The following is a 21,405-nucleotide window of genomic DNA, read 5'->3' as shown; positions in this document are numbered from 1 at the left end:
AAACAGATCTGGTTGGGAGTTTAGAGACAGCTAGTTTCATGGGTGGGGGTTTGATCTGAGTCTTGAACATGAGTGTAATTTGATCTGAGTAGAGCAAAAAGGAAAACCTGGAATGGGTTTTCGGACCTGGGTTGAGCTGACCCTCTCTTCACTCCCTTTCCCAGGCCTGAGTGCAGGACATGCTTGTGTACACTTGGCTATTCTGTTCAGTACTTCGTGACAAACAGTAGCTCATAGTGCACAGGGCATGGACTTTGGCATAAGTCCATCAGTTGCTCTGCTCTTACCATCTATGTGATCTTGAGCTGGTGACTTCATCTCTCCATACCTCAGGAAAATAACGGTAACAATGACCATCTGACCTTGTTGTCAGGCACGTTAGTCCAGGGGGAAATGTGTATAAAGCTGGGCACAAGGCTGGGCACTTGGGATGGACCCACTGGGTGGTGGCCACCTCTATGTGGCCAGGCTTATATGATGAACCCTTGGTTATGCTGCTAAATATTTATATTTCATGTAAAGGAAAGAACATGGACTTTGGGAAGCTGTGCTACTTACCAGCTGTGTGACCTCAGTCAGTTGTTTAACTTGTTCAGGTCTCAAATTTTCACAGTAAAATAATATCAATATTATAGGATTGCTGTGATAACTACGAGATGGAGTGTGAAGATGGCCCATGGACACATTCCATTAATGTTAGTTCTTATCATTGTCTTATATGTTTCTCCATTTGATTAACATTAATCTTCACTTCCACTTAAATTGTTTGCTCTTTAAGAGAGATCTTAAATCTTGTATTCCTTGTATCCATCCCTCCAGCACTTAGTTTGGGGACATAGTAGGTACTTATTAAACACGAGTTGGCTTACTTTTGGGGTAGGCTTTCTTGGTATTTAGATGCATCCAACAATGTTTCTAGATTTTGTTCTACCCCATCCTGCTGGGCTCAAGGAGTCATCCTCGGGCTGGTGAAGTGGGAAGGGACCAACCTGTGAAATGGCTAGCAGAGATTTTATTTATTTTACTAGTAGGTTTCAATCTCTATGACAGCTCCAAGGTGGTGGGATGGGGAGGGCAAGAGAGAAAGCAGGGAGCCTGGGGGAGGCACATAAGATAGTGGTCTCTGGCAACTAAATAAGCTGAGGGAACTCATGGACCGAGCTCGTCTGGGTTGGAAAAATCCGCCTGCTGACTTCCACCCTAGTCCCGGCCTCATCCTCGTCCTCTTCGCTTGACTTGCGGCGGGTGTTCTGGTAGAGCACAGCACACACACCTGTGAGCCAGGCAGCCACAGTTCCTGCGGCGAAGATGCCGAAGCCGATGAGCAGCAGGAAGAAGTAGTCCTTGTGGTCCAGGTGCGTGATGCACATGTACCGGAGTGGGTTCCCCACCCGGGTGATGGGCCACCCTGTCAGCTCTGTGGGCTCCACACATGTGGCATTTAGATCATCTAAGAAGAAAAACACAGCAGGCAGGGTGCTGAAACAGCGTGACTCCCACGGTCCTAAGGCCAAAGGAGATCTGGAGGGGACATCTGGACCCTCACTGCTCCAAGTGTGGTCTGTGGGCCAGCAGCATCGACATCCCCTGGACCTTGTTAGAAATGCAGAATCTCAGGGCCCACCTGTGACCTCCTGAATCCGAATCTGCATCTCAACAAGACCTTCAGGATATCTGTTGCACATTGGAGTTTGAGAAGTACTGGGCCTGGACTGTTCCTTGTCCCCAGGCTTTGCTGCATTCAGGCCATGAAAATGCTTCTTAAGGATGCTCAAGGAAGGAGAGGCCACAACAGGGGTGGGGAGGTTGAAAGGTTAGGCAAGATTGCCATGAAGTGTTGACATCTCTCTGTTCTTTACCAGTCACCTCCCTCTTGCCCCTCCCTTGTGTCCATCCCAACTTTCCCTTCACCTTGTCCCTTTCTCTTTAGCCTTGAGTCCCTTTCTCTTGAGTCCAACCTGGGACCACCAGCACCCGCCAAGAGCATTGCAAACCACTCAACTCTAGGAAGGGGCGAGATTCTCTTGAAATGTTTACTGTGTGTTCTACCCGCTCACCACTTCCCCAGCCCCCCACCCCTGAACAAGTCAGGGGAGCCCAGGGTATACAGATTGTCAATAGGGAAAGCAGTTCTGCTTCTCAGAGGGGATGTTGGCCATCACTGGCTGATTATGTCAACGACATGAGTCTTCAGTCATTCTTAGCGGCTGACTCAGCTTCCTGGCTACTTCTCTGAACACCTCCCCATATGTAACGCCATGGCCTTCACTATATAACAGAAAGAAAAGTGGGCTCTGGAGCTAGACAGGCCAGGCTTCTAATCCAGACTCTGTTACTTGCTAATTTTGTAAACTTCAGCAGGATACTGGATTCTTTCTCTGAATTCCATTTCCTTATCTTACCAGGCAAAGAATGACACTTCTCAGGGTAGTTGAGAGAACGTATTGACACAGGTAAGAAGGCACAGGTGATTGTGCCTCGAGCACTGAATCCTTGGAGCCCTATCACTGCCCCTGCGTTTTTCTAACTCCATATACTCTGCCATGCTGAGGCTGAGTGCTTGTGTGAGACGCTCAGGTGAATGTATCCAGCACACACTAGATCATTGAGCTCCAGCTCAGCGCTGAGGCCAGAGCTTGAGACAACCACAATCAATATTATAATAGCAGCCAGTATTTGCTAAGTGCTTACTATGCACTAAGTGAATTACAAATATCTCATTTAATTCTAATAATAACCTTGATGCACATAATATTATTTTCCTTGTCTTACAAATAAGGAAACTGAGACTCAGGAGATCCCATAACTTGAAGGTTGTAGATAACTGCAGAATCTAGACAGAAGACAGAAGACAGAAAGACAGTGTGAGCTTGTTTTGCTTAAGTGGGATTTGCAAACAGGAGCTATTGTGGAGAGGAGTTTCCTCTAAACTTCAGGGCAGGAACTGCCTGACTAGTGAAAACATCACTAACCTTGGTGACCCAGGATGTTAGGAAAATCAGGTTCAGTTAGAGAAATCCTAATAGGGGCTGGAAGCAGCATTCAAAGAAAAAGTACAGAAGTAAGTTGGCTAGGGAGAAGGCATTTGGGATTATGGGTGGCTGGAAAGAGCTGTCCTCTTCACCTGGACACCATTACCTGCCTCTTGCTTCTGTATCAGTGCACCTACAGCAAAGTCATTTTGTTTTGTTCAGGAAGATGGCCTGAAGTGTGTAATGCTGTTTAGGACTCAAGCTCAGAAAAAGTTGTAGACACAAGAGGGGAAGCCAGTGCAGGAACTGTGTCATATCCACTGTTTGTAATGATTACAGAGGAAGGCAGAGGAAGAAGCCTCTCTCTAGACTGAGTATGGGATGGTGGCCCTCGGGGCAAACCTGCCCCACCAGAGAGCTCTCAAGTAGAGGGAAAGGAGTTGAGGGCTGAAGTCGCAGGACTGCAATTATGCCTCTGTACCTCTTTCTAGTCAGCCTGGCTTGAGGACCTCTGTGGCTTTGCCCAGAAGGCCTGAGCATGGGGCTCCTGTGAGCTGGGGAGACACCTGGAAGCTCTCCAAGAATTCTATCGAGGGAGAGCTCAGGTCACCTGCCCAAACTGTGGGAGACACATGAATCTTCAAAGAAAGTTGTATTTGAGAAGGAAAACATGGGATTCGGAGGGTCTGGGATGTGTCTAGGGGGGTTTATCTCATTCTATTTTTAAAAAGATTGGGCTTTCAAATTGCAGCTTGGGCGGCAGAGATGAGACTAAACATCACACACGTTTCCCCATTTTGGAGCATTAACTTTGAAAGGAGCAATTAGGCAGTGATTTTAATGCATTGTTAGGCTGCTAAGTGAGGGATGTGGGTGGCTTTGTTGGGAGGGAGGCCTGGGTTTCTCTCCCGTTGAATTATCTCCCCCTCTTCCCAGTCGCAGTGACTGCCAAGATTTGGGCTCTCCCCTCCCCGGCTCCCTATCTCCATTGTTTCCCTTTCCCAGCTCAGGGCCATTTCACACACTTCTGCCAAATTGCCTTCCCCAAGTACAGCTCTTCCCGGTCACACTCTGGCTCAAAACCCTCCTCTGACCTCCTGTGAACCTCGGAATAACACCCAGACCATTTGGCCTGGCATTCAGAGCCCCTCAGCATCTACCCCTTCTCCCCTTCTCTCCTTGCTTCTCAGCACTGCTGGTAACCTTTGCTCCAATCAAATTAAACTACATACTATGCCTTGATTACACCTCACCCTTACCCTCATCTGTAGTTACTTTGTTACACTGCTCCTTTTGTATCAAATGCCGCATACTCCTAGTTTTGCAGGATCATATTCTTCCCATCTTTTAAGATCTAACTTAAATGCGTCTATTCCAAGGAGACCTTCCTCAACCACCCCATCCTCAGAGCTTGGAGGACATGTGATTGTTCCCACTTGTGAACTCATCCCTAGCATTTCCATGTGTCATTCTTAAGTACCTATCACATTCTATCTTGCATGATGGTTATTTACGATGTGCATCCTTTCTCCCCTACTAGGTAGACTTTTAGCTCTTAAAGGTATAAACCGTGTCTGATCATTATTGTTCTGGTTAATAAGAGCTATCATTCATTGACCGAATTGTGTAATTTGTAAAATTGAGGGATGTTCTGTTATTTTTTAAAATTATGAGATTCTAGGTTAATCCTACTGTTCTGGTTTAATTCTATAAAAACACTCTGTAATTTTGATCCTTTGAAATTTCTTGAGAATTTGCTATACGGCTGAATGTAAGGTCAATTTTAGTACATTTTCCATGTGCTACAAAAATATTACACAGTAGAACCTCTAATAACGTTGTTTCATTCTCTGTCATTTTGTTACAATATTAATGAGAAAAAAAATATTCCCAGCCAGGGCCACTGTTTGTATGCAGTGTGTGCACGCTCCCCATGTCTGGACAGGTTTCCTCCAGGTGCCCTGGTTTCTTCCCACATCTCAAAGATGTGCATATTAGGTGAACTGGCGTGTCTAGATTGGGCCAGTCTGAGTATGTGTGAGTGTGTGTATGCGTGGCCCCCAGTGGAATGGTGTCCTGGCCAGGGCTGCTTCCCACCTTACACCTGAGCTGCCAAGATAGGCTCCAGCCACTCACAGCCCTGAACTGAAATAATGAGGCAAATATTATCTTACTTGTGTGTATGAATCTTTCTTAAATGTATGTATGTTTCATATTTCAATGCTAAATATCAGAAGTATGTTTTGATCTTTATTTACAAGTTTGGTGATGTTTTTGTGACAGAAATAAGCTTTAGAAACTTAACTCTTGCTTATATCAATTAGCCTATGGTAGAATTGGTTTTGTTATATGTCATTTTGCTTGAAGTGGCAGTTTCCAAGAACCTATGGATATTAAGTGAGGACTTATTGTATTCTTTGTTGAGTACATTGTTCTATGCATGTCAGTTAGGTTGTGGTGGTGTACTGATCTTCTATACCCTTATTGACTTTTTATTTATAAACATCTATTGTCTCTTAGTTATTATTACACTATTGTCTACTAGTCCCTGTAACTATGTAAAATTACTAGTTTTAACTGTACACTGGTCCACTCCATATAGTTCTTTCAAGTTTTGCTTCACAATTTTTTTTTTTTTTTTTTTTCTGAGACAGAGTTTCACTCTTGTTGCCCAGGCTGGAGTATAGTGGTGCGATCTTGGCTCACTGCAGCCTCTGCCTCCCAGGTTCAAGTGATTCTCCTGCCTCAGCCTCCTAAGTAGCTGAGATTACAGGCACGTGCCACCACGCCCAGCTAATATTTGTATTTTTAGTAGAAATGGGGTTCCCCTATGTTGGCCAGGCTCGTCTCGAACTCCTGACCTTAGGTGGATCCACCTGCCTCGGCCTCCCAAAGTGCTGGGATTACAGGTGTGAGCTACCACACCTGGCCTTCCCTTTACAAATTTTAAAGCTGTGTTATTAGGTGCATACAAAGTTGTAATTGTTACGTCTTCCTTGTAGAATTACCCTTCTAACATTGACCAATGTCTCTCATTATCTCTAGTAATGCTTCTTGCCTTAAAGTTTACTTTGTTTAACATTACTATGGCTGCACTGAAATTCTTTTGGTTAGTGTTTACATTGTGTATCTTCTTCCGTCCTTTTACTTTTAATCTTTCTATGTTCTACATTCTTATATTTAAGGTATATTTTTGTAAGCAGTATGTAGCTGGGTTTTGTTTTTCATCTAAGCTAGCAAACTTTGTATTTTAATAAGCCCACTGACATTTAATGTAATTACTGATATATTTGGATTTATATCTAGTATCTATTTTTTTCATTTGTCTCCTTATTTCATGTCCTTTTTCTAACCCTTTGTTGCCTCCTTTTTTTTTTTTTTTTAATCATTTAACTTCCTTTTCTTTAGCTTATGAACCATACCTTCTTTTCCTATTCTAGTGTGATGACTTTAGAGGTTTTATACCCATCTACTGATCCTGGAGTGCCTGACATGTGCTAGGCACTATATGAGATGCTTTACAAAATTAAACTCTAAGCTCTACTCTTGATCACCCCACAGGGCAGTTTTAACTATTCCCATGCTATGGAATAAATAAACTATACCTCAATTCTTCCTTCTCTGGCTCTCTTGATTTCCTTGCCTCTCACACAGGGCGTCAGCAAGTACTGTTGTACATGCTGTGCACTGCACAACTTCAGGAGGTTCCATTCATTTTATAGACAGATGACCCAGCTTTATGACACCACTTTACTCAGCCTCACTCCAGTGGCCCAGGGCATTAACTACAGATGTCGTTACTATTGAACTTCTTATTTCAAATAGTTCCTAAGGAAATATAAACCACCACCTGGTTTATTTCTGTACACAGTATCTTGCTCAAAGGCGGAAAACCTCTTTGTCAGAATCAGATGCATGGAACAACAACAGTGTCTGGGGCCTGGAACCACACATATTAGTGTAGCAGCCCAGGAGACCTCCCTTTCAGAAAATAGTCTTGAACCCTCCGGTTATAAGAGGAACTGCTTCTTTTCTCTGTCTTCCGGAGGGACCCCAGTTCTGCCCAGGGCTCTGCTGCAGGTTCCCAGTGACTTGGTGCCCCCAAAGAAGCCAGGCCATGGGCAGTTTGCTCTAAGCCCCTGTGGCAGCTTGCTCAGGAACCTTCTGGGCTGACTGGAGGGGTGAGCATCTAGGCGGTGGCAACGGAAAGCAAGAGGGTGGAATCTGAAGGTACTGCAATTACCTCTCAGTGAGTAAATTATGTTTCTATCAGCTTAAGCACCTTGTCAAGCACTTTGTCAACTTCTACCCTGGACCTAGAAAAAAGCCTAATTCCCCCATGTTTTCTTTTAGGCCCCAGTCCACCCAAATATCACTAGATGTACAGTGCTTTGCCTTCTATTTTTTTTGCAAGGTAAATTATGTTTTTATCAAGGAAATTGATTTGCCACCTATTCATTTGTCTGGCTCCACTCATTAGATTACAGATACTATGAGGATAAGGATTTTTTGTCTGTTTTGTTCACTGATGTTTATCAGGATGCTAGAACTCAGGGTGTATTTGTTGAATGAATTGATTGCTATTCAAACCCCTTGGGCTCGCTGTCCCTGACATAATGCTCCGGTGGAGGAAAGGGAACCTGAGTGGTAGAATACCATACGTGGGTCAGCTGACCTTGAACTGCCTCAGACACTCTACACTGGGTGAGTAGCAATCCCTGTGAGAGTCTGGGGAAGGTTCAGTGCGCTAAGTGAAGCTCCAAGGAGGCAGGAATGGATGCTCTTTAGGACCAAATGGAGGTATAAGCCTTGAATTGGGAAGGGCACCACCTCTGTCCTGTGAGACCAAAGAGAAGGAAACAACAGTAAGCGTATGAGGACAAACTGCTGCAGACATGATATCAAAAGGTAATTATTATTATTTCCAAATTACTTTTTGAGAATTGTTTGAGAGCAGAGACCCTTTTTCTGAACCCTTGCATCCTTAGTCTCTGGCACGCAGTAGGTGCTCAATAAATGTATGTCGAATGCAAGCGTGGATTATTGGTCTGATCTTCTATAGTACTTTTAAAAGTCTGATGTCTTTGTCCTGTTGTTTAGGACTGGTTCCCCAAATAGAATTTGAAGAGATCACTATTATATATTCTGTTGTACTACGGGTGCCCAGAGGAGATGATTCCCTAGAAAGAAACCTAGGTTGGGCAATATGGCTGCTCAGGAACACCAAAGCCAACTGGCCAGCAAGGCCCCCTTCTCAGATCCTCATGCACAAACCTATGAGAATTTCAAGCCCTGGCACTGGCTTCTACCTTTGCCTTTGTGGAGCTCCACTTACTCATTGCCCGGCTGTCATCTAATGATGGCATAAGCTAGGGGTCAGCAAACTACAGCCTGTGGGCCAAATCCAGCCTGCTGTTTTGTAAACAAAGTTTTATTGGAACACAGTTTTCCCATCCTTTTACATATTTTCTAATGCTGCCTTCACCTTAATGGCAATGTTGAGTAGGTGCAATGAACACCCACAAAGCCTAGAATATTTACTGTTGACCCTTTCTGGAAAGCATGTGCTGACTCCTGGTCTAATCCATCCTAGGCACTTAAAACCTTAAGGATTTGTGTTTTATGGGCTTGCGCAAAGTACAATTCTTATCAGGTATTCACAATTTCCCCCCCTTGTGTATACAGTCTATAGATTTTTAAAGGTTAAAAGTGATTCATAGACTCATGGAACATGTAGACGAGACCTTGACGTTCAGCAAGTTCAGCCTGATGATGCCTGTGCTTTATAGGTGTTTTAGGTTACAGAACTGGTCTTGTGTATAACTGGTTGCACGTGGGCATGATTCAGAGGCAAGAAGCTTTCTTTTTCTCATAATTGCGTCTCATGGGCTTGTCAGTACCCAGAACTCTGTCAGTGGGAGATGAAACCTTTCGTTTCACCAATAAAATAACACTCAAAGTGTAATGTTTTCTGAAAAAGAAGCAAATGACTTAATCCCTACTCAGGGGTAGCCCCCTGCTACCACCTTTTGGTGGGGTGAGGGGAACAAGCTACATGATGGGGCTGGGGGCTGGGATCAGGTTCTTCTTGGAAGTTAAAAATTAAATTTTTTTTCTTCTAGTTTCTTCTCAGTTTGGTCTAAAACTGAGCCTGCTTAAGAACTACCCATCTGCTCAGAAAAATCCAGAGGGCAGACAGTTGTCCTCATGGATAACAAACCATTATGAAACCCCAGGAGCCGAAGGGCACCATCATTCACCAGTCCACCAGGCAGAAACACCAGGCAGAAACTGTTTGCTTCCTCTTTCACATTCCACGTTCGGATCATAAGGAAACCCTGCTAGTCCTACCTTCAAAATGTGTCCTGATTCTTACCTCTTCTCATTACCTGGACCATTGCCCTCGTCCCAGCCAGTGTCCTCTTTTGCCTGAACTGTGTTGGCCTCTGAATGTGTGTCCTTGCTTTTTCCTACAATCTCTGTCTGGAAACAGCAGTGGGAGCAATTTGTAATTACAGATCATGTCACTTCCCTGCTCAAAATCCTTCCATGACTTACCATCACACTTAGAATAAAATCAAAAGCCTCTCCATGTCCTATCTACCCTATGTGACCTGGCCTTAGTAATTTTCTATCTCATTCTTCCCTTTCTCCTTTTCCTTCACTCTGCTCCAGCCATATTCCCTTTCTAATATGTCAAACTCATTCCAGCCCAACGCCTTTGTGTTCGTTCTCCCCTTGGTCTAGAAAGAGCTTCTTCCTCCCCATGTAATATTTCCATGGCTTCTCTCTCACTTTATTTCAGTTCTCTGCTCAAAATCACCTTTGCGGGCCCCCTGAGCCTGAAGTATCCACCTTGTCCTCAATCTCAGGCACACACTTCGTTTCCCCTCTCTTATTTTCCTCCATGGCACTTGTTGTTATTTGACATTATGTCATATGTCAGTTTATTTATTGTCTTCCTCTCCCACTAGAATGTAAGCTTCATGAGAGCATGTTTGTTTCTGTTCACACCAGTATGCCCCGTGCCTGGCCAAGGCGCTGGCGTCTGAATGGTGCTCAGTAACTGTCAGTGAATGCATGCACTCAGATCTCAGTCTGGGCTCCTTACCCCTTTGTAAATGTCAAATAGGGATAACAATGCCTGTGCCTCACCTCAGCCAAATGCTGTGACCAAAACATCTTGACTGTTAGAAGAAAATGCGTTGAAAATTACAAGGGTTTGTCTAACATGACTTTAATTCCAGTCTTAACTATGTTTTAATTGGATGCATCAGGTTTTTAGTTATTCTCTTATTTGGGTTGAGGAGAAGGCCAAATTCACCTATGTGATAAAAAAAGCTATCATTGGCCAGGTGCAGTGGCTCACGCCTCCCAGCACTTTGGAAGGCCAAGGTGGGCGGATCACTTGAGGTCAGACCAGCCTGGCCAATATGGCAAAATCCATCTCTACTAAAAATAAAAACGTTAGCTAAGCATGGTGGCACATGCTTATAGTCCCAGCTCCTGGGGATGCTGAGGATCACCCCAGTCCGGTAAGTCGAGGTTGCAGTGAGCTGAGATTGCACCACTGCACTCCAGCCTAGGTGACAGAGCAGCAAGAGTGTGCCTCAAAAAAAAAAAAGAAAAACAACAACAAACAAACAAACAAACAAACAAAAAAACCCCCACCAACTATCATTGCATATGGACCATGCAGCAGATTAGGTGTTTTTTAACGACATCATCTTGGAAGCGTTAACACTCCCCTCAAGAACTCCAGCACCCCTAAGTTGAACTCCTTGCCTCTGCTCACCCTGTTTGTTTCTGCAAACCCACACTGCTCTACGCCTTCTCCACATCTCATGTGACAATCAGAATCTCCACCAGGCAAAGAATTTGTAACAACGACAGCTAGCATTAATTGAACATTTACTGTGTGCAGTTCTAAAATCTTCATATGGGTTTTTTCATTTAATTATCATAACTTGAGGTAATAGGCACTATTTTATCTGCATTTTGCAGATGAGAACTTGGGTTGGATGGAGACTGTTGCCCGCAGTCAAGTAGCTGGCAAGTGACAGAAGCAGGATGAAAAGCCAGGTGACCTGCATCCAGAGCCCACCTTAGTGTTGCCTGCTCAACTAGGATGTGAACATCTCAAGGACAATGGATATTTTATAGTCGCCTAATTGGATTGGTGTTATGGAATTATGGAAGCATCATAGAAAACATTACATGAAACTGTGTACTTTATAGATATATAGTCATTCTTTGTTTTTTACCTCACTAAAAGAGAAATACAGGCACCAATTGGGCCCCTCAATTGTATTCGTCCCCCATCATCACACTCACCCCCATCTATGTTTACCCTTGCCTCCTTCTCTGCAGTCCCAGAAGGCAGAGGAGGTGCCACTCCCCTTTCAAGGATTACTCCTCCATTTGGTTCTGGAGACCATCCATCCACTCCTGTCCCCTTGGGGACTTTACCCCACAAATGACTTCCCCTCTCTCCTGTATCTTTGTCCTTTTTCTCTGCATCGACTCTTTCCATCAGCAGATAAACACATGGTTGGATCTCTTTTCTCCTAAAAATCCTCCTTCTTCATTTGTTTTCTCTCCAACTAGCACCCTATTCCCTTCAGTCCACAGCCATGCTTTCTAGAAGAGTAGTTTACATGGTTTACTCCTTCTTATCTTTGATGTTCAGTTCATAGCCCATCATGGATAGGTGTTCACTCCTATCATGCCAGTGGAACTGCCTAAGACATCAGGGATCTCCGGTGCTAAATCTGATGGACAGTTTTCTGTCCTTATCCGACCTGCTCCCACTTTTTGGAACTCTTTGGCTTCCATGACTTTATCCCGCTCTAATTTCCTTTGTCTGGGGGCTCCTGCTGTCCTACATGGGTTGCTTTTCCTTACTTGACCCTTTGGTATGTTGCATTCCCCAAAGCTTCTGTACTTGACCCTTATCCTCATTTGAAACTCTTTTTCCTGATTGATCTTATCTTCTGTTAGGTTTCAATGATCACTAGTGAGTTGATGACCCCCAAATATATGTATATTTTATGCCCTGTTCTCTATTCTGAATTTCAGGTTGGAACATCCAAATGCCTAGTGTTTTACAGGGACTTCTCACTCAATAAGGTCAAGACGGGACTCGGCTTCTCCCCTGACTTCCTCACTGCCCTCCTCCAAGTGTGTTTATGTCAGCAAAGCCCCCACACTGTCCAAGCCAAAGTCTTGGGAGCTACCATTGATTTTTCCCTTTCCTATATTTTCTGTATCTCATTCATTCACTCAGGAAACACTAGTTGAGCATTTTCTCTGTGTCAGGCCTGTGCTTGTTTCTGAAGATTCGGATCTGCTCTCATAGAGCTTCCAGTCTATCAGGGAAGACAAATGTTAAACGAATACACATTTATTAATTTGAATTGTGCCGGAAGTTACAAAGGGTGCACAAGAAACTACGAGAGGAGCTAGTTCAGTCCCAAATCCTGTTGCTTCTGCCTTCTAAATGATTCCTTCTCAAATGTCTACACCTTTTCTCCTCACTGTTGCAATAGGCTGCCATACTGTCTGGCTTGAACGCCTACAGGAGCTTCCTTCCTAGCCCTACCTCCAGCTCGCTTGCCTCCCAAGACTTCTTAGGATATATTGCATGTTCCCCAAAAAACCATTCAAGGCCCTTCCTAGCTGGGCCCCCATCCTTTTCTCTAGCCACATCCATCCTTTGCAGGATTACCTCCAGGATGAGGAGCTCTTCACCTTTAAAGATGAAACTGAGGTTGACTGCTTTGGCCAGACTTGCACTGCTGTTTTCCAGAGTCCTGAGTGATGCTGGGTGACCTGAGGGACCAGGTGTAGAGATCTGGCATTTCTGAGCTTGGAGTGACCTTCGATCACCTACTCTCAGGGATCCCAATTGGCCTGCGTCAGGGAGTGTGTCAGCATCACCCAGGGGTTCCTAAATGTCCCATGCTTGCTGCTCCTATCCCTTCTCAGATTTTCTGGGTGGCTTGGGGATCACTGACTCAGCTACACGCCTCTCAGACCCCTCCTTGCCCTCGGGAGGCTGCTCTTCTGGCTTTCAACAGCCTTGGAAGCCTTGGAACTACTGGTTGCCCAGTCTTTCTTTCTTTCTTTCTTTCTTTTTTTTTTTCCTTTGATCTTTATTTTAATTTCCCTGATGGAGGACATGGGTAAGCATTGATAGTGGAATAACGTGAGGACCTGAATTCATTCTGGAAATCTAAGTTTGGGCACAGTTGTGGATGACTTTGTACTTGGTAGGTTGAAATGGGGCCATTATCCCATTACAGCAGTCTTGAATACAGGATGATATAACCTCATCATGAAACTAAGATGTTCTCTGCTCAAAACGCCCTCAAAATGACTTGGACCTGAAGCAGCACATGACTCAATCCATCTGCTCCCTGCAGATGGCCCTGAGTGCTTTGTCCACTGCCTCTGCAGCACCCTTGCTCAAGCTCCTCTGATGTATGGGCCCCACCATCAGACTCATTTAGGACTGGTTAAGGCTATCAGAGCTGACACAGACGGGACTCTCTGTCCTCAAACCGCCCCACTCTGGCCCCTGGTAGCCTGTCACTTTCTAAATTCTCACTGTTTCTGGTTGTTCCCTGTCAAATTGCAAGTGTTCCCTGAGGGGATATTTCAAAACACTAGGCATTAGCATCTCAGTGCAAATTGATTCATTTACTAATTGGAACAGCCACGGAAGGTCCAGAACATAAGCCACTGTTCTAGGGTTTCTGAAAAGTGGCCTAAGGACCACTGGCATGAAGAGTTGACTGAATCAGAACCTCAGGGCATAGGACCTGGGATTCTTGTGCTTGTTAGAGTTTGAGAAGCACTGTTCGAGCAGGTCTGGCCTGGGAGGAAAGTTTCGGGCAATGAGTTCCTTGGGGTGGAGGCATTGTTTTAGTGAAGTTGAGGGTGCTTAATATAGGAGGTGGGAGAGTGCAGGAGTTAGAGGCATCTGCTTCTTAATTGAGCTTCCTAATTATGTGACGTAGCCCTCATCACTGGGAACACCTCCACCTCAGCACTTGCCACTATGCACTTGCCCCCCTGGAACCCTGCCTGCTGAGCACTGTTCTCCTCTCACCTCCTGTGCACTTATCTTTCTATTTAGGTCCATAGGCTACCAGCTATAAGAGGCCTTTGAGGATATCTAACCCAAATCCTTTATTTTAAGGACAAGAAAAGTGACTCTTGAAGAAGGAAAGTGACTTTCCCCATATCACATAGTGGCATTTCTGGGATCAGGACAGGGCCTCCTGGCTTTTAATTCTATTTTCTGTCTCTTATATCCTAGATTATCTTATTCAAGACAAAAATTATGACTTTTTTCTCTGTGAAACAGCCACTCCAGCATTATAATGCAATATTGGGACATAATGAATATACAATAAATATTTCAGAGTTAAATGAATCATGATGTGCCTGACAGCAAAGAAATATCGTGGCATCAGGGAAAAACATTGAACTTGGATGTCAGGATATCTCTGTGCTGGGCTTTTCTCCATAGCCACTTACCTGTGACTCTGGATTCTAAAGTTGTAGCTTAAACATCCTATGTTAAAAGGCTACCCTGACCAGTATGGTAGCCACTAACCTTAGGTTGCTATTTAAATGTATTGAAATAAAATAAAATAAAAAAAATCAGTTCATTTGTTCTAGTCAAATTTCAAGAGCTCAATGGCTACATGCGGCTAGAGACTACTGTATCGGGCACCATATATGTAGACTATTTACCCTGTTGCAGAAACTTCTGTTGGATAGCATTAGAGCAGACTTTGCCAGTAGAGGGGAATGGGATGTATGAGGCCAGGTTTTGTATGTTTCAGAGCTTAGAGTTTGAGTGAATTTTCGAGAGCATCCTGAAAGCCATTCGACCCTATCCCCTGAGGGAAATCAAATATCGTGGGAAGAACTCAATGACCACTCTCACCTTCCAGTATCATTAATGACTGGAAAATAACAGTTCTGGCCAGGAATGAGTCCTCCCACTTGCTAACCTGGGCCAGAAAGGAAATGGAACGTGTGGGTCTGTTTTCAGTCTGTATTGATCAGGGCTCAGTAGAGCACCCTGGCAAGGGACACATTACAACACACCTCCATTGCTGCTATAACTTTTGTGTTTAAAAAGTGACTATATTAACTCTTTGATAACTGAATACTTTTCAGTACATCTGGTGAGTATGCCACTGGAGAGTTTCTTTTGATTCAGAACTTTGATCATAGTGCCAAATCTCTTGCCAACTTGAGAAAGTTTTGATATTCTTGTTCAGTCCAGCCTTATGATAAAATAAAGTGAATGAAACACTTGGCTTCCTCTACAACCCCTCTATAGGGGATGTCCTTAGCAAAAATGTGACACAGAAGTATATGATATTGCCCTCATGTCTTTTATTTTAAGACCTCTGCACTTCCTTCTTGCACTTCTGTTCCTTCAAGGTTCTCCACTACTGCAGAATTAATCTTAGCTAATCAAATTCCCAAGAATTAACTCCTGCTGATATGAGAGCTGATAAAGGCTTAAGGACACTTGTGTTATTCTTCCCAGGAGTTCATGTATTTTTGCAGGTTCTTCAAGATCATGACACATACTTGGGACCCAAAAGGATGGACCTCTAGTGGCTAATTTCAGATTAGTGGTAGGAAGTGGATAGGGACACACTGGGGCAAAAGTATTTATTACTCAGTTATACCATGTAGGTGACGTCTTTCTCCTGAGGCTAGAGAAAGTTGCCTACTTTTAACATCCCCAGAATGTTGCCTACACATCCACACTTGCCTCTGGAAGTGGAGCTTGTCTTTAGGTAGAGCTTTGGTTCTAGATTCGGGTGACTCAGGAACAGGCACCCTGCTGCTGCTGGTCCAGCCCCAAGTCTTATGGCCCAGGCTGAGACAAAGCCTTGATTTGAGCTTTTGCTTTTGTTGACTAGGGTCTGAACACCCATGTTCTTAACTTACCTAATAATACCCAACTCAGAATGTGACATAGACTTGTCCTGTCCCTCCAGGATTCTCTTTGCCCCATTTTTGTTTGGGTTAGAGTCTTAGAAGCAGCTGCCCACCTTCCCACATCCTATCTATATTCCTGCCTGCATCTCTATAGTCATGTTTCTAGACAGGGTGCATTGTCCTTTAACACCACATATGCTGAGCCTTCCTGAAGTCCACTGCTTATCTAGGGGAACACTTGACTGCTTTCTGCTATTCTACTCTCTCTGTACCTTTCCTCATCTACCAACCATTTGTTTTTTGATTGCTTGTAGTGTGTCAAGCTTAAATGCTAATGGCACTTCATAAATGTTCTCATTTCATTTTATGACAGCCCTAGGAATGTTGGTTCTATTATTATCCTTGTCTTCAAGATGAGGAGATTAAAGTTCAGAGAAGTTAAGTAACTTATCTTATATCCTGCAGCTAGTCAGCATGAGGGCTAGGATTATAACCCATTGATTTTATTCCAGAACCTGAGCTCTTAACACTGGGCTCTGCTGCCTGAGGGTGGCTGTCCTTCATCACCTGGAGGACAAGTGGCTGCCCCAAGTGCCTGTCACCCTAGTAGGCACATGCTGGCCTCATTTGTCGTGCCCTGTTTTGTTCTGTTATGCCCAACTAAACTATGGCACAGATATGGCGCAGATGACCCAGAGTTACGTGAGTCTCCATATGCAGCCTCAGGTTTCTTGGTTAGTTACCTTCATGAGCACTTGTTTGGCACATATTAGGCACTCAATAAGTATTTAAATAGATGAATGGATGAACTGAATTGTAGCATGGAAGTCCTTTACTTCACTGCATTGCTTTTCAAGGAATATATGTGCACTCTCATATTGTCCTTAATATTATACTACAGTGAAAATTTCCCAGGGCTAAGGTTCAATATTTCCTTTTGTCTAAAATGAGCCTGTTTGTGAAGTAGATTCTGTTCTATAAACAACCAGATTACTCAGCTTATTTCATAGAAATCTTCCTATTTCCTGAAACATGGATATATGCGGAGAGATACATGGGCTCCATGCTAGAATATGTCAAAGATCACCATTTTGATAACAAATGTGGTATAAATAGGTGGGCTTAAGTTTGAGACTTCACTAAGAATGTTTGCCAATAGCAAAGATATTTCCACCTAGCAGAGACCATGAGTCATCATATGAAAGTCAAAAGAATTAAATACCTTTCCTTACATTGAAGTTTGGCTACAGGGCAAGAGAAGCAGCCAATGAATTTTACTGTATGGGTGTTGAACTTTATGGGTATGCATGTATCTGTTCATGTATGTGGGTGTGAACCTGTACATTTATGTATGTGTATGTAATATGCTGCTGGGTATGTAAGTAGGTATGTATGTATAAATGGTATATATGTGCAGGTATGTAAGTATGTATGTATATATGGTATGAACATATGTATACATGGTATATACAAACCTTTGTGTTTGCATATGTGTGTGTATGTATTTGTGTTTTCATGTGTGTTTGTGTGCATATTTGTGATTGCGTGTGTGTATGGGAAGGGAGAACCAGACTGATTAAGGCCCAAATGAGAGCAAATGCTAAGGTTAGATTTACCCTTTTGGAGTTGGGGTAGACTGGGGTGAAACCTGGGTTTGCAAGGGAAGTACAGGCATATTAACGACTTTATGATGGTTAGCGCTTATTATCCAATGAAAATGATCTTGAGTCAGTTCCAAGTGGCAGCCAGATAGAAAATAAAGCTGAAGTTTAGATGCTGTAGCCATATGTTTATAATATGACTTATATTTATAACTAAACTCACTTACAGGATGATAGTTATGTAATTTGAGGATTTATGAGATAGTATAGTCTTGTGGAAAAAGACCTGCATTTGAAATCAAGGGGTTCAAATTATTTTCTTGCCATTCATCAACTGTGTGATTTTGGGCAGGTCAGTCTATTTTCTCATCCAAGGATAGGGTTAAAAATATCAATCCTAGTCTCTTCCACAGGCTGAGGGCACAAGTTTAAGTGTTGGCGTGACACTCACACTAAAGAAAATGAGGTACCATGTGTGGAAAAATGGAGGGAGATGAGCAAATTAGCAGTGGTGGGTGCATGTGTGGGGTCCCACAACTGGGGGATGAAAGTTTTCTCTACCTCACAAAACAGACTCTTCATTCATGAGGAGCTTATAAGCTTGACAAGATAGACACTCCTTTGTGATGTCTTGGAAAATATGCAGTGAAAAAGATCTACTTTATAATCCCATTCAACTGTGGATTGAACTGAAGAGTCAAGGAGTCCAAAGTGGTCAGCCTGAAAATTCTGAGAAGATACAAGTGTGCAAGCAGAAATTTGATGAAGGGAGATGGAGTGGGAGGTGAAATGGTAGGCTTAGGTGCTGGGGTGGAAGCCAAGCTATGTCACTCTTGTCATCTGAGGTGGGAGGTCCCACTTGCAACCTGATAGGCTCTACTCAAGGAAAAGTGCATGTATGGTGGGGAGGGGCAAGAGAAGATGACACCCTTCCATAGGCTGATTTACAGGAACATGGACAGGGAGAATCCCTTCATGGACCACAGGTCATGCATGAGGATGATTAAGATTGAACATCTTTGATAGTGCTTTCTAGACACTATCACAGTTTTGGAGAAAAGTAGAAAACATTATCTCTGGCTCCTAGAGATGGTGTTATAGAAAGGCAAGGCCACCTACCCGAGATAACTGCTTCTGCCTTCTAGTCCTGTTGGAAGAGGGTCTGACAAAGTTAGTTTGTTTTGATTTATTCTAACAACTCAAGATGAGGTATCTGGCAGTAGGGTCAGGTGTCTAAGGCACAACATTTAAGGAGGCACTGACTCACAATGTCTCATTCTCAGGGCACTCGCTCTCAGTGCCTCCTTAAATTTTGCCTCCTAAAAGCCCTGCTTGCCTCATCCCAGTCCAGATTCTGCCAGGAGGACTTTCTGAGCCACACCCATTGGGAGGGCAGGAGGGCACGGTTTTCACTTGCTGTCACCACTTGGTTCTCTCTCCCCCAGTTCTCCTTGAAGTCTGTCATTCTGGCCAGGATTATTCCTAGCCTATTGCCACCTGGGCAGCACTTCATGGTGGAAGCTTTAGCAGGAATTTTAAGAACCTGCATCTATGAAAACATTTGCAAAGACAAACACCCAGGGAAGGGAGAAAGACATGGTTTTGACAGGATTTGATTTTCTACCCAGAGTCCAATTTTGTCGGATTACATCAGTGGCTCCAGACTTTCTGTGAGGGGTTATTTCTCGTTTTTCTGAAGCTCTGACTTTCCTGGGTAAAAGTGCTATTATTGGTGGAGAGAAGAGTTGGAGGGTAAGGATGAGACAGTAAAGTCCCTAAGATAAAGAAGGAATGAAGCACAGGCGCCATGGCAGGCCGGGTGAGGACAGCGGGTAGAGTGGTGGCCAGGAGCTTGGAAATCTCCCAGGTAAGGGTTGAGCATCTACCTGTAAGACTAGAATCTCTCTGCTTGACACAGTGAGCACTGGGACCCTTTCTCCATTGATTCATGCCATTCTCTCCTTCCGTAGGAGGCCAGCATCTTCAAAACAAAGCAGCTATCAAAAGCCCTGTCTTCCTTCTTCCCTCCCTCTCTCACTGTCTGGGTAGCTCACGTGCCCCTCCTTCCATCTGTATATTAAACTTTCCCTTCTATATATATCATACTCCTATTGAATTCTCTACTGCTTATGAATGACTGAATTTACTTTTTGATCCTGGAAAAATTCAGTTGCTGAATTAAACAGATTAAAACAGTTTACCAACAGAATACAGTGTCCCTATATTACCTTGTCACTTTGCAATTACTTTATCATTTCTACACACATCATATATTTGATGCAACTCTGTACCTTAGGTAATATTATTATCCCCACTTTATGGATTAGAAAACTGAGGCTCAGAGAAATGGTGATATTTTCAAGGGTAGCCAACTGGTAAGTGCTAGTTTGGGACCAGAACTCAGCTCTTTGAATTCCTATTTCAGAACTTTTTCTTATTGCTACTCCAGTCAACCCAAGGGTGGGTCCTGCAGAGTAATAAGAATGTATTCAATCAGCTTCACCCAACTTTTTCTCCCATTCTGACCATCTTTTGAGTTCACCTTTTCTGGAGCCACTTCAATCACATCCTCTTCCCCACACCCGATCAAGCCCTCACCTGAGGGGTCCATATGGGACACTATTAAGAAGATGGCGAAGTCCAGGAAAGAGCAGTTGCACTTCCAGGGGTTTCCACTCAGAAACAGGGTCTCCAGAACAGGGAGGTGGTGTAAGGCAGCACTGTCCAGGGTCTGCAAGCCGGTATTTCTGAGGTCCAGGTACCTTAAAGAGGTGGTGTTGGCAAAGGTGAACTTGTGAAGCGATAACAGGTGAGGGTTGTTGGCAATGTTCAGCTGCACCAGGTTGCTGAGGACCGAGAAAGTGAGTGGGGAGATCGAGGTTAGGTTGTTGGAGCTGAGGTCAAGGTAGATGAGTTTGAAGACCCCGATGAAGGTATAATCCATCACCTCTCGAATCCAGTTTTTCTGACAGTCCAAATAAACAAGGTCACTGAGGAGTCCTAGATGCATTGCTGGCAAACTAGTGATTCTGTTCTCGTTCAGGAACAGCCTCCGGGTGTTCAGGGGTATGTCAAGGGGGTATTCGGTTAACTGCTTCGCTGTGCAGATTACTTCTTGGGCTTGACACAGACAATTATTTGGACACTTTGACCCTGATACCAGCCCCATTCCAAAGGAAAAGAGTAACCACCCGGGGCCAGGGCCTGAAGCAAGGGACATAGTAAGAAGCCACAACCACCCTCCTTCCACCTTCCTGCGGGCTCTGTCCCTCTGATCCGAAGGCTGCCGGTGGAGGGTGGGGCGGGGGAGGGGCGCTGGAAAGAACTGTAACACTTTAGCTTTGTGCAGAGCAATTTTCCATTACAGGAGGACTGAACAGAAATTGAAACGCGAGGCTCAATGCCCTGCCACCCAGCTTGGTGGCTCTGCCTCTCGCTCCCAGACTGCTGCTGGAAGCTTGCCCACTTGGCGGCTTTGAAAGGTCTCACCCTTTCCCTGCATTTGCAAGTGAAGGGGAGCCAGGGGAGAGCCACATGACAATGAGGTTGCCAGTGGACACCTTTGTGATGTCAGCAGCCTCCGGAGACTGCCTGGCTGAGGGAAAGAGATTCCTCACCTCTCCTTCTGGGTGGTGTGGGGGTGTTTTATGTGTCTTGGTAAGCCAGCTGGAACTCCCTGGGGGAGTTGGGGCCTCATGGGTAGGAGCCTGCAGCATGCGTGTGTTGGGGACCAGGCTGGGTTCAGTGTGTGGGTGTGTATAGTATCTGTACCCCCTCCCCATGGAGCTGTAGTGGAAGATTAGGTGACACTGGACCCCCTAATCTGCAGGCCATGGAGGGAACACAGGACATCTCCA

The 21,405-nt window shown here is 44.3% G+C and overlaps 1 protein-coding gene across 1 annotated transcript; it reads right to left on the bottom strand.

Annotated features, from left to right (window-relative positions):
• Positions 1-997: 997 nt before the first annotated feature.
• On the bottom strand, positions 998-21,058 carry LRRC52 (leucine rich repeat containing 52). Its single transcript, XM_011998134.1, has 2 exons — positions 20,147-21,058; positions 998-1,450 (listed from the first exon to the last, which is right to left on the bottom strand). Exons 1-2 carry the CDS (start codon positions 20,766-20,768, stop codon positions 1,131-1,133), a joined length of 942 nt encoding a protein of 313 aa, XP_011853524.1. The 5' UTR covers positions 20,769-21,058; the 3' UTR covers positions 998-1,130.
• Positions 21,059-21,405: the final 347 nt, after the last annotated feature.

Source organism: Mandrillus leucophaeus, unplaced genomic scaffold (genome assembly GCF_000951045.1).
Source record: "Mandrillus leucophaeus isolate KB7577 unplaced genomic scaffold, Mleu.le_1.0 Scaffold558, whole genome shotgun sequence".
Taxonomy (NCBI): Eukaryota; Metazoa; Chordata; class Mammalia; order Primates; family Cercopithecidae; genus Mandrillus; species Mandrillus leucophaeus.
The sequence above is the reverse complement of the archived record's forward strand: the minus strand, read 5'-3'. Positions and strand labels throughout refer to the sequence as shown.